At 39.7% G+C, this 12,999-nt stretch overlaps 1 protein-coding gene across 1 annotated transcript in view; it reads left to right on the top strand.

The window, feature by feature from the left end:
• The first annotated feature begins 6,460 nt into the window (after positions 1-6,460).
• The window catches only part of syne2a (spectrin repeat containing, nuclear envelope 2a), an 83,706-nt gene continuing 77,167 nt past the window's right edge, over positions 6,461-12,999 (top strand). Inside the window, exons 1-19 of the mRNA XM_080290046.1 lie at positions 6,461-6,478; positions 6,767-6,859; positions 7,032-7,208; positions 7,392-7,629; positions 7,887-7,987; positions 8,145-8,234; positions 8,432-8,545; positions 8,628-8,765; positions 9,224-9,388; positions 9,533-9,645; positions 9,791-9,959; positions 10,175-10,271; positions 10,383-10,579; positions 10,729-10,881; positions 11,007-11,144; positions 11,247-11,348; positions 11,506-11,673; positions 11,784-11,942; positions 12,027-12,749. Coding sequence (XP_080146172.1) covers positions 6,461-6,478; positions 6,767-6,859; positions 7,032-7,208; positions 7,392-7,629; positions 7,887-7,987; positions 8,145-8,234; positions 8,432-8,545; positions 8,628-8,765; positions 9,224-9,388; positions 9,533-9,645; positions 9,791-9,959; positions 10,175-10,271; positions 10,383-10,579; positions 10,729-10,881; positions 11,007-11,144; positions 11,247-11,348; positions 11,506-11,673; positions 11,784-11,942; positions 12,027-12,749 — 3,153 coding nt within the window. The remainder of the gene's footprint in view (positions 6,479-6,766; positions 6,860-7,031; positions 7,209-7,391; positions 7,630-7,886; positions 7,988-8,144; positions 8,235-8,431; positions 8,546-8,627; positions 8,766-9,223; positions 9,389-9,532; positions 9,646-9,790; positions 9,960-10,174; positions 10,272-10,382; positions 10,580-10,728; positions 10,882-11,006; positions 11,145-11,246; positions 11,349-11,505; positions 11,674-11,783; positions 11,943-12,026; positions 12,750-12,999) is intronic.

Raw genomic sequence — 12,999 nt, 5'->3', positions numbered from 1 at the left:
GCTAGCTAGCAAGAAACACCTGGAAAGGCAGCATACATGTCCACAGTTAGTCATCCAGCTTTATTTTAAATACCTATCGTGATGCACTGAGTGTTGTTATGTTATCGTTAAAGTAACCTTGCTAAATAAAAATGAAATCCACCCTTACATTTTAGTTTGTCACGCTGCAGAAGGAAGGTCAAGACAGCGCTGCTGCTAAACGTCAAAGTCGTGGGGGAAAGCTTCTTCTACTTTCAACAGCGTAGTACTTCCGGTACGTTTTTGCTCCGTAGTGCCACCGAATGGAGGGACCAGTTTGAGACAAACTAAGCTTTGTGACACGGTGCATTTTCCTGCTGAAAGCAGCCATGGGTACACTGTGATCATAAAGGGGTGGACATGGTCAGCATTGATACTCAGGTAGACTGTGACGTGTAAAAGATCTATAATATATATATCTAGTTATACAGTATCTATAGTAATAGTTTATCTATATGTTATTGTATATTTTTTCTAGTAGATTTATCTTTTTAAGGTCTGCAGTAATGTGTAACTAAATATTTAAAATAAGTGGTATGGACTGCAAAGTGTACTTTTTGCATTGCAATTGCAGGTCTAGCCTCATATTGACTATTTCTTGCATTCACTATTTCCTCTTCAGTCACCTTTCTCACTCACTATGTGTAATTAGACCTCTCTGCACTGAATCATACTTGTTATTAATCTCTAGCTTTCTTCCACAGCACGCCTTTTATCCTGTCTTCCTTCTCTCAGCCCAACTGGTCGCAGCAGATGGCTGCCCCTCCCCGAGCCTGGTTCTGCCGCAGGTTTCTTCCTGTTAAAAGGGAGTTTTTCCTTCCCACTGTCGCCAAAGTACTTGCTCATAGGGGATCATATGATTGTTGGGTGTTTCTCTGTATGTATTATTGTAGGGTCTACCTTACATTATAAAGTGCCTTGAGGCGACTATTGTTGTGATTTGGTGCTGTCTAAATAAAACAGAATGGAATTGAACTGAATTGAATATTCATAATCAGTTGATTATTGCTTGGTAAGCCAGAAGTATGTTTTAAGATAAGATCAAATGCTAACAGTTGGCTCGGTTTCTTTGCGTTTGAGTTCTTGACAACCCATGGGTTTAAGTAGACAGCAACTTATAAGTGTTAAAAGTCAGCGTACTGAGCTGGAAGACTAACTTCCTAACTTTAAATTTTAACTCTCAAAGTGTACCTTGTCTGCGTTTAGCTAAAGAATAGCAGATAAACCTTAAAGCCTGCTCCGCTTTCAAACATTACCTTTTTCTGCCACAGCCATAACAGGTGGGAATTTGAGGTAAGGGTGCAGCTGCCGGGGCACAAAGACTTTCCACTGCTCACCATAGTGAAATAACAAATAAAACACTGGCACCTCTCTCAAGGGTAAAAATGGCATTGTGTATCATGTTCTCCCATTCAAAACTCCTACCTTCTCTTTAGGTGAGACAAGTAAATAACAAGCAATGAGACATTTTAGCTCACGATATGGTGATTATTCTTTTCAGGTCAGAAATTTTGTAACTGTGCTTCTCCCGGTCATCCATGTGTTTTACACTCAATATGAAACCTGATGAGAAAGATTATTCACTGCTCACTGTTGGAATGACACTACTTTCCTAGTGATTCCCAGCTGTCCTATAAAAAATATTTAAGTAGAAGCACTTTTGATTCCTGAAATACAATTATTTGCTTTAATAAATAGAGCTGAACACTAAAGAAGCTCACCTTACGATTTTACAGTGTTTGATTGTTTTGTAGCCAAAGGCTGCTGGGTTTGTCTGAGAGTCTGCGTAAATGATTTGCTTATACAGCCAGACAGGGCGGGACTTTCCACTCTTTGCTGTTCTCTCCCACCAACAAGCAAAGCACCTTGTTTCATTTATGAGCACTAAAGGCCATATCCTATTTGAAGACACTCAACACTGTTTTGCCATATTCAAAGGACACAGCTGAGGAGATTTATTGTACACTCTTAACTCTCATCTGGGTTCTTCACTGCCATGCCCTGCAGTAGCTGTCTGCAGTGACTACAGCCCTGCTTACAGGTATGTTAAAGATTTGTGACCAGGTCATCTATTTTTGTATGTCCACACTATGGCAGTGTGTTGGTAGCTCATTATGGACGCCAGAGTTTTTACTTTTTTCAGCTCAGAGAGTGTGTGCCTGAGCCTGTCTGCCTGCAGAAAAGCAAGGGTGTGGATAGGTGTGTTCCTAACATGACTAACCAGTGAGTAGAAAAATGTTTTAGAACAAAAACCTCAGTGTTGCGGTCTTCCCCCCGAGCAGATGATTTACTAATATTTTTCTCCTAGACTTTCCTGAAGTCAATTCTGGGCTCTGCTGCGGAGACTGCATGGCTTCAGGTGAAGCAGAAGAAGGCGATGGAGGGATTCCACTGGACATCGACAATGTGCACATGCTTCTCCAAGGTCAGGCTATTTTTGCACTTACATAGATGTTGTGACATGTGATGTGCTGTCGCAGGGAGTCACTGTGGTGGTGAGCAACTCTCTGAGATCAGCTACTCATTAAAGACCAATAATTTTGGAGAAACATTACAAAATTGCATAGATAAAAAAATTCTGCTTCACTTTATTTTCCATCACAGTTACTTGTGAAGTTAGCATTCCAGTTCTAAAAGTGTAATGAAAGTGAAAGTGTGAAAAGCACAACTCCAGCCCGAAGACTGAATCGTGCTTAGAAAGTGTTTAATGTTGTGCTCACGTTTTTCTAGTGTAGGCGTATTTTTTTTAAAGCTGTATAATAAAACACACGCAGACCACAGCACTTTCACTACCCCAGTTCAGAAGATAATCTGCAGTTAAAAGGAGGGTTTGGCACTTTGTTGCGTCTTAGTCTTTTACTTTGAAGATTCATGACAAATAACCTTTCAATAAAAGCAATCTATCTGCTCGGCTTCATTTGATCCACACCATCAAGTCTGCATTAAACTTCACCTTTTATCAAGAGAACTCCAATTATTATTGACTCTGTTTTAATTTCCCAAATAAATTATGTGTATGTGACTCATGCCCATTTTAAAAAGGAAGAAACACTATGCTTTTTTTCTTATCTGTTTTGTCTCCATTTATTTGCATCTAGGAATATTTGATATCAGCTATGTACCAAAACACGCATATAAGCAGTGTGTGAGCATCATGGCAAATAGTACATCATAGAGTCACTCAGCATTGATACTAAAAATATCACCAAAATCTTACACATCATTTACCAAAGGTTGCATGGCCTTGATAGCTGATCCCACAAGGGGTATAACTGCAGAAACCAGTTCTGTTTTCAAGTAAAATTGTAGTTAAAGTTATTCTATGAGTAGACTGGCAACAATTGAAAAACAAGACTCTTCATCAGGGTCTACGTCAGGATCGCTTAGTCTTTGTAATTGTGTCTCAGTTGAAGAAAAAACTAATATGACTCCATTCATTAATCTGATCAAAACATCTATAAATAAGCAAGTATTGTTTTCAGATTCGAAGTTTAACTACTGGATACAAGATTTCTCCCATTTCCTATGTATGTGCAATGGAAACCTCAAGTTTCTACATGTGTAAACCGCATATTATACCAAATTAGTTGTGATGTAATCAGTGCTGCTCATATGCCCACGCCTTAAACTCAGAATCACTTGTAAACATTTGCCTCAATCACTGTGATTTGACCTGGAAAAGCATATTTAGCTAATGCCTACTCAAAAATGAACTGAGAACAGGAAGTTTTGATTTGGTGAAAGTGAAAACCTCACTGTTGTCTTGTGATAAGAAAATTACATACAGGGGAATTACTGTATTTTAAAATTCTCGCAAGTTTCGCTTTCTGTAGAGTCCAAGGTGGTTCATTTAGGCCTTAGAGTTCCAGAGCTGTAACCAACTAAATCCAGGGATTTAAAAAAGGAAAAAAATCCAATGAGGGCTTCAGGCGTTAATGTGGTGACGCCTTTATGCCGCCAATGCCAGGTGAGGTGGGTGGAGTTCAGTGTTTCAAATGCTCGGGAGTGGCCTGTTTTGGCAAGCTCTTAAACAAACAGAAGCATTAGTTGCTCAGATTCTTGGTCAAAATTGATACCAGGAAACGAGTCCAAAACAAGTGTCTGTGGGCTTTTTTGTTTCTGTCAGACAAAATATCAATATATTATATTTCCTTAAGGCTACTGTCAACAGCTTGCTTTCGGGTCTCGTTGACTGTTATGTAACTTATTGTGGTTAGACTTGATAATTTCATGCTTTTCTTCATTTTCTGATTACTGTAGGAAAGCAGTCTGATGTTATTTACAGTAAAAAGTGCAAAGGTTTGGCAGTGGGAGTTTAGGATGTGTTCTTGTGCGCATCAAGCATCATTTGATCCAAAATATCTCACTCTGTGTGTGCGTACATGTGTCAGTCTGGGCATTTGTTGTTACTGTGAATGTTCCTGTGTGTATATTTGCTCTGCGTGTGTGTGTGCGCATGCCCCAGTATCTATGACTGTGACTTGGAAGCTGTCCCATCTGTTAGGGAGATCCTAGCATTTAGCATGTCTTTAGCTTAAAGAAGAAGCTTTTGACACCAGGATTATCTGGTGGCCAAGGCAGAAGCTTTATGTTGTGGACACCTAAAATCATTATTCATGGGTTTGTTAATTATTCATTATAAGAATGGAGGGTCAAAAATGTTTCTCTTTTTCTGATGTCGGTGAGTAGTTTATGACCTCCTCGTGATTGTAACTCACAACAAAGGTCCCTTTGCAGTTATAAACTACAGCTTTGTTATGGACGTTACATCAGCATGATCCTGATATGGACAGTAAAGGAATAATAATAATGGTGCTTTGGGGAATACGCCGTAATGTATTTGTTGATATTGTGCATTTAGTGCATTAGGTGTTAAAACTGATGGCTCACACAGACCTAGAGACAAGAACAGAACTAGACACTTTTGAGGCTTTTGCTGCGTTTGAGTGAAGCTTTTGCATAAATCAGCCAGCTTGACTGTGTTTTCATTTCTCTTTAGCATAACAGTATCTCTTTTTAGTGTCTAATACTTAAGTACTGTTCTAATCAAAGAAATCTATACATTCTATCAACAATTTCTATCTATATTTCCCTAACAGTGGAGCATGAACAGATTCAGAAAAGGACATTCACCAACTGGATAAATGCTCAACTTGCTAAGGTATGTTAAGGTGTTATATCTGTGTAAGGTGCACAATGAATTTAACTATATTTATTTGTTTAGCAAAGGGAATGGCAAACTGCAGGAAGACTATGCAGCTGTAAATTCAAATTTGAGATATTTTATGCTTGAGGTAGTGCCAAATAACTGACAAATCCTTGCTTTTAAAGTAATTCCTGGTGCTTTATTAACAGTTTGGTTGGGAATATGGATGTTTAAAGACTATAGTAGTTAGGAAATTGGTGAAAATGGTATATATACTTCTAGGCATGCCATCTGCATAATACATGTACAAAGAAAACAGCAAATTGCATTGCTTGTCCTCAATGCACTTTTTTATGCGACATAAACAGTCAAAAAGTAAATGTTGCAGATGCTTTATCAGCAATACAGATTAACATGACTTCATGCTGTGGTTGAAAGGTTAGCTGCATGTTAGCTGGAGAGCGTAACATGCTGACTCACTGGTGAGAGCAGGGAAGCAACTCATGGATCTCATGGGAAAGAGACCTTGAGCTGCTGACACCAGTCTGGGGTATAAATAGTGCTCAGTAGAGCTGAACAACATGTAACATGAACCGAGGCAGCTCATGTCCACATGACTGTGCTCCAAGCCGAAATCAAAACTAGCAAACCCGAGGTACTTCCTTTATACGTAGAGGTCAGTGTTTGCCACTGTGAACAAGAAAATGCTTTTATATAAACGCATTGCAGCTTCAAAACATTAAAATGTGGATCAGCTTGGTTCGTGCTGTATATTTTGTGTGTAGCATGTAAATTTTCAAGTTACTGTGCAATAAAAAGTGGCATACACACTTTGGACATTGCCCAATGAAGAAGACAACTTCTATTAACCTTTGTGCTTCCTGCTGCACTTGATGTCAGTTAAGGTCAGAAATGATATTTTCATCAGCTTCTTTGACACATGGAAGCACTAAAAAAATTCTCTTTTCTATAATTATCATTCAGTTTAACACCCAGTGTGACCAAGAGTTGTTTAGATCAAAGATTTTATTATAATTGCAAAATTATATAAAATAATATACGTAATTCAACTTTAGGTGTCACTGTCAGCTTAAACTCACTGCGTATTTCTGTGGTTCTAAAAACAGGAAATAGCTTTTATACAAACACACCTGCTTGTTTACTTTGCTACATTGTGCAGATAAAATCAGTAAAACTATATTTTGTGCATTGCTACAGGGAAGCCCGCCCTCATTTGTGTCAGACCTATTTTGTGATCTCAGAGATGGGTCAAAGCTGCTCGACCTGCTGGAGGTGATGAGTGGCCAGATGATGGTGAGTTTTAACATCAGTGAAATGAATAAATTCTAATTTTCTCCTTATGTGAAGACAACTATTGGGAAGATAAAATGGCATAACTGATATTGAGAATTGTCTGCCACTGTCATTATAGAAAAGACAAAAAGGTCGTGGGGTTTTCCAGCAGAGGGCCAATATTGAGACGGCATTAAAATTTCTCAAGAAAAAAAATGTACGTTTGCACACTGAAAAACATTACAATATAATATATGTGTGTCTGTAGTGTGTTTAATGCTTTTGCCGCTGTTGTTCGGTGTGCTTCAGGTCAAACTGGTGAACATTAACATCCCAGATATCATAGATGGGCGGCCGTCCATCATCCTAGGCCTCGTATGGACCGTCATACTCCACTGTCACGTGAGTACAGTGGAATGAAGCATTACTCAGATACTAATGGCAGGACATCTTAACAAAACATGTTAAGATTTATCACAGTTGTTTAAAAATCCTTGCACTGATTCTAAGTTTAACTTTATGAAGGTATTGATCAGTTAATGCACAATATGTTTACCATCTCTGTTTGTTTTAGATTGAGGAGCTGGCCAGTGCGCTCTCCTTTAGCTCGCGTCATTCCTCCCTCGACTCTCTCTCCAGCCTGGACTCCTGGTCCGGCAGCCCTGTTCCAGCTAGTCCAGTCCCCGCAGGTCGGACATCACCGCTCCACAGACGTTTCCGTGTATCTGCCAAGAAGGCCCTGCTCATGTGGGTCAGGGACCAATGCAAAAAGTGAGGGTTTTTCTTTATATTGTATAAATTTTAATATTTACAATGTTTATGCTGTAACCATTTTTTTTACACTGGTATCTTGAGTTTTTAATGATTAATAATATTATTTTTTGTCATTTTTTAATCTTCTCAGTGCGATCCATCTAAGTGATCAATGCGTTAGTCATCTAAAGGTTGTGGACCTTGTCTTCCTCTTTCTAGAGTTCATTGCTCTGTTAATGTGAAGGACTTTAAGTCAAGCTGGAGAAGTGGAGAGGTCTTCCTGGCCATCCTGTCTTCTCTCAGGCCTCAGTTGGTTGATCTCTCACTGGTCCAATCCAGAAGCAACCAGGAGAACCTGGAAGAAGCATTTCACCTTGCTGAGCAAGAGCTGCATATACCCCGCCTGCTGGAACCTCAGGGTGAGTCTGATAAAATGTTAGGGGGCATTTCACAGTGATATTTGTTGTAATTCTGGATAATATGATGACCTTTTCTCAGGAATGACTCCAAAAGGTTTAGATTGATTAAAAAAAACAAAACAACCCCCCCCCCCCAAACTAAGCTTTGATTCTGCAATAGGCAAACTTGAAAACTTGAGTATTATACAAAAAAGAAAACAAAAGCAAACTAATGGGAGAATTTTGAATCAAATTGTTCTCATTGCCTTTCACCTCAGATGTTGATGTTAGCAGTCCTGATGAAAAGTCTATCATGACCTATGTGGCCCAATTTCTGCAATACTCCAGCGACATGCCAGCACCTGATGACCACCTCCAGGTTAGCGATGAGATCACATTTCTCATTTTTTCAGCACATCCTGCTGTCTTTTGGTCTTCTACAAGAACCTTCATGAATGTAAGGGTGGTCAACCATCTTTCTGTCCTCCTCCTTTCAATACTGTTTTTCATGGTTTGATCTGGTGGTGGTGCTATAGCTGTTTCCTTTGGCCCAGCCCTCCTTTTGCTCACCTGAGACTCTGCCTGCACACTTTACTCCAGCAATTGCTGTCTCACCAGTACACGAGGTACACAATGAATCCTTTAACACTCTGTCACTTTTGTTACGGAAGTCTTTCTTTTCTCTATTAAATAATGGTACTTATTAATGTTCATAACTGTCTAAGTCTCGTGTAATGGCATGAACTGCTTGATCGCGTGGCCCTGACAACTTATTCTAACACTGCAATGGTCGTTACTGACAGCTTTGGTTATGAAAATTTAGGTTTCTCCAAGTGAACGAGCACAGCAAGTGACATGCTGGCTGGAACAAGCCTATCAGGAACTGTCAGATTCATGGAAGGCTGCAGAGAACTCAAGTTATGCTGAAAAATATCAGGTAATGCAGTATTAAGGATTAAATTACATGTTCAGCGTGTGTAGGTTGTAAGGTTAAGGAGTTATCATGTTTGATTTATCAGGTGCTTCAGAGCCTCGCTGGCTCTTTCACTGAGCAACGGAGACCAGTGATGACCCTCCTGGCTGCCCTAAGACGCCGCCCTGAGCTGAGTCAGCAGCAGTGTTTTCTCAGGACAGCGTGGGATCAACTGGAGGAAGAGGTCAGGAAATGTATTTTTGCATAATAAGAAGCAAGGTTACATTCAGGGTTTTAGTTTTTAACCTTGGTATTTTTTTGTTAAGCTGTTGGGGACATTTGTGGGGACATTATTTTAAAATATTGTGGTGAGCTGAGGAATCTTTACAACAGAGGTTGAGCCTGCTGTTCTACCCCAAGCAGAAAGGGGCTTTTTATTGAACAGTTTTGCTGTACTACATTATGCTTCACGGGGTCAATAACCCCGCACATGAACTCACTCATGGTATAGCATCTCTTTCCATCAAACAACAACTGTCAGTGATTTTACACTGTAGCATTAACAGGAACAGTGAAGAGTCACGTAACAATAACGCCACATTATTTTAATATTTACGGAAAGTCGTCAGTATAAAAAACTGCTCGTTTTAGTGAAGCAGATTGCTCATATCAAGTTGTTTGTATATGTGTGTCGTTCTGCAGCTGCAGAGGTGTAAAGCAGACTTGGACCTGAGTCTTCCTCCTCCTCTGGACTCTGTTGTTGCATGGCTGCAGCGTGCAGAGGCAGGGCTTGCAGAAGACGCAGGGAAAGTGAAAGACCATTCAGATGCCGCTAAAGAAGCAAGAGCTCAGCAGGATAGCCTAAAGGTTCGTTTGTGTTGAAGCTACATACAAAGAAAGAAAATGTGATCTTGTGACAAAACTTGATAACAGTGTCCTGAAACTCTGAAGAGCAACATTATTCAGATTAAAGCTTAAAAATCTTGTTTACTGTGTTTTTTCACTTTTCAGAATATAAATAAAGAAATGGGCCATTATGTCAATATTCTTGAGACTTATCACAACATGGACGACTCGGGGAACATAGTGGTCCCCCTTGAAAAGTTTGATGAGATAAGAAAACGGTATGTGACCCAATTGTTAAAATCCTATAATTATTGAATGTATTATGATTTTTTTATCACTATATGCAGGTTTAAAGGCACAAATCTCCAAGTCTTGTGTTTGAAAAGAAAAAAGCAGTTTGTTTGCATCTTAATTTTCAAACAGTTTAACCAGCATTCGGGTCTCAACCAAGTATCGAGGGATCAAGCTGGAATACCAGGAGTCCCGTCACACCATCCTGGACCTCCTGAGCCAGATCGGTGCCAAGGTCCAGTCCTGGAAAACACCCTACAGGTCTCAGGAGACCACACATGTTCTTCTGCAGGACTGGCATGTGAGTGTATATCTGAGAGAGTAATATGTAAAAGCTTCTATTACTAATTCCAATGATGACTAACAGTGAATGGCATATATTCTATTACATTTTACTTCAAGGCCAGGCCCTTACAATTTAAATAGGATATATCCAGTGAGTCATTTGGGATCAAATTCTTCCTGAAAGACAAAAAGGAAACAAAAAATTATTATTTTCTGTGATTTGTTTTCTAGGAAACAATTGAGCATCAAGACCTGCTTTTCACTCTGACAAGCGCTCTGCACACCCTGAAGGAGAAGGCGAATGTTTATACCAGCAAAGCAGCGCTAAGTATGGAGTAAACATAAAATCATATTGTCATGAACTCAATAGAAATGTAATCAAGTAATTAGGGTTTTTTTTAAGACGAGATTTGACTTTCACACACTTTTCACACCCCAGGCGAAAATTTCCAGCTTGTTACTCGTCAGGTGAAGGAAGCAGAGAGTGAAGTTGAAATGGTCAAACAGGCTGTGACTGCTACTAGGGGTACCATGGAGAGAGTTTTGTGTGCATGGGAGACGTACAACAAAAACCTTGCTTCTCTACAGGCGTGGCTGGCGCAGGAGAAACTAATTCAGTCCCCAGCTGCAACACAGGTAACTTTACCCTGTTTGTCCTGTAGTAACTGTTGTGTAACTTAAAAATCTCCTTTCTTCTCCTATCATCATCATTTAAAAAAATGATTTCAAAATATCCTCATTGTTGCTGGTTTTTCTTTGCTTTTTAAAATACTTGGATACTGTAGGATGTTAGTGAGTGGACTTCACGTCAAGCTCAATTAAATGAGGCAGGGAACTATCTCATAGAAGTGACGGAAACGTCAGTCAGTCTCAGTCTGGTCGAACAGTTGAGCAAAGTCAACATTCAGTGGGCTGAATACATGAAGAAGGCTATGTTTGTAAGTATTCATCTATTAACAATATGTCTTTTATGCAGGTCTAGTTCTGTTTGTTATTTTGTATTTGACATAAGGAGACATTAAAAATAAAGGAGCGTGTTAGACATAAAGATTTTGTCTTTTAGGAGGTATCATCAGAGCCCTGTAGTGGTGCATCATGTCTTCAAATGGTGCATTCAATGACCCAGGAGGCCAGCCTGCTCCTCAGACAGCCACTTGAGGTGGCCTCAGTGCCACTAGAGGCTATCAGACAGAAATTACAGGTTAGTAAAATTTCAAAAGGCTGAATTGATCAGTAAATAATAAATAAACAAACAAATCTTTTTGTTATTTGAGCTACTGTCTCATACTTTATAATATTTCAGTTACTGAGTAAAAAGATGGCAGAAGTGAACGTGTCATCTCTTAGCTCTTCTCCCGACTTTCAAACAAGCTACTTTGAAAAGATCCAGAAAACTCTCCCACAGGTAGGATGCTCACTGAGATGCAGGGAAATTCTCTTTAATATTCCTAGAATATTAAATCAGCGCACAGGCAAACATTGTGCAAATTTACTAGAGTCCAGTTCTCCTATGTTGAATTATAGCAAACAAAGAACAGTCTGACTGTTTATTTGTACTGTAGATGCTTGTTGAAGCAGAGGGGGCCTGTGGGGAGCTGCAGCAGGCTGCATCCAGGCTGGAAGGTGGTCTGGCTGAGCTGGATCGTTGGAGCACTGATGCGATGGACTGTTACAATCACCTAAAGGAAAAAAGTCACAGAGGACACCCTACAATGGAGCCTACAGCAAAAGTCAGCAAACCAAAGCTTCATGTTGTTTCTAATTAGGCGTTTTGTTAGAGAGGGAAAATATAAAGCATATATGAAGCTGTTAAATTCAATACACACTTTAACACTTCCAGGGGCTAATCTCTCGAGGCTTCCAGCTGGCAAACCAGGTTAAAACCGAGGAACAGGATCTTCAGGGCCTTGTTGCAATACTACAGAAAACCTCTCCTCTGCAGCACCTCAGCACCTCTAGCCTGAAGGACAGGGTCACAGAAGCAGTCTCCTACTGCCAGGTAAAGTAAAACAATAGATGTAATAACTTTTTTTCAGTCCCATAATAGTCCCTTTTATTCATTTGTATGCTTTGCATTTTTTAGGACATTCTGGGGATGTTTAGTTCTCTTGGGTATAAGCAGGAAGTTGGTGAATTTCCTAAGAATCAACCAGCCGTTGAAACAATCTTTCGGACAAAGAAACAGCCTGAGATTGGGTTATTAGTTGTGGCCAGAAGCAAACATGTAGAGAACATTGGGAACATCATGCTCCAATCTCAGCACTCAAATCAGCTTTCAGCTTCCACTCCTCAACAAAGGACAAGAGATCTCCAGGGAAAATTACATGATGAAAAAGATATTATTACACCCAAAATAGTCACCAGTTACCCACCTGTAACTTATATTCAATCTCATTTTCTTCAATCTGCAAAAGAAGCTGAATCTGAGCTTTTGATCCAGCCACAGTCATTTTCTAAATCACATCCCCTAGCTTCAAGTTTCAGTGAAAATGATCAGCCGCTACCTGCTACGACTCAAACTTCTATTAAGGGAAAGTTTTCAGAGAGTCCAGTTCCCGCTAAATATGGAGGAAGTTTACCTTGCCAATTTCAAACCAAGCACAAGAACACAGGACCGAGCTCTATACAGAGCAGTAAACCTCCACAACCACCAGTTATGGTCCACAGGGAAGTCCATTCAAAAGCCCAGTCAATGGCGAGAAGCAGGCTGGAGAAGGCCCGGTTTCGTCTGCAGGGACGCATCCAGCAAGCGATGAAGTTATTTGGTGGCAAAGAGATTTCAGAGTCGGAAGCCAAGAAGAAACAGGTACGCTACCAAACATCACAGAACAAATTAAGAAGGCCGTCACTATCTTTAACAGATGTTTTCAACTGTCACTTCAGTTTTTTGACTCAAATCAACAAATGTAATTGAATTACTAGTGATCACACAGCTGATTTGCTTATTATTTTCTCGGTTTATTACTTTGACAACATTTCAAGGTGAGTTTAAAGGCAGAAATCCACCCAATTGTTGCTTATTAAATGTTTAAAACAGAGGCTTTAATATAATTTAG

The sequence above is a fragment of the Astatotilapia calliptera genome, chromosome 15 (assembly GCF_964374335.1).
Source record: "Astatotilapia calliptera chromosome 15, fAstCal68.1, whole genome shotgun sequence".
In the NCBI taxonomy this organism is placed as follows: Eukaryota; Metazoa; Chordata; class Actinopteri; order Cichliformes; family Cichlidae; genus Astatotilapia; species Astatotilapia calliptera.
The sequence above is the reverse complement of the archived record's forward strand: the minus strand, read 5'-3'. Positions and strand labels throughout refer to the sequence as shown.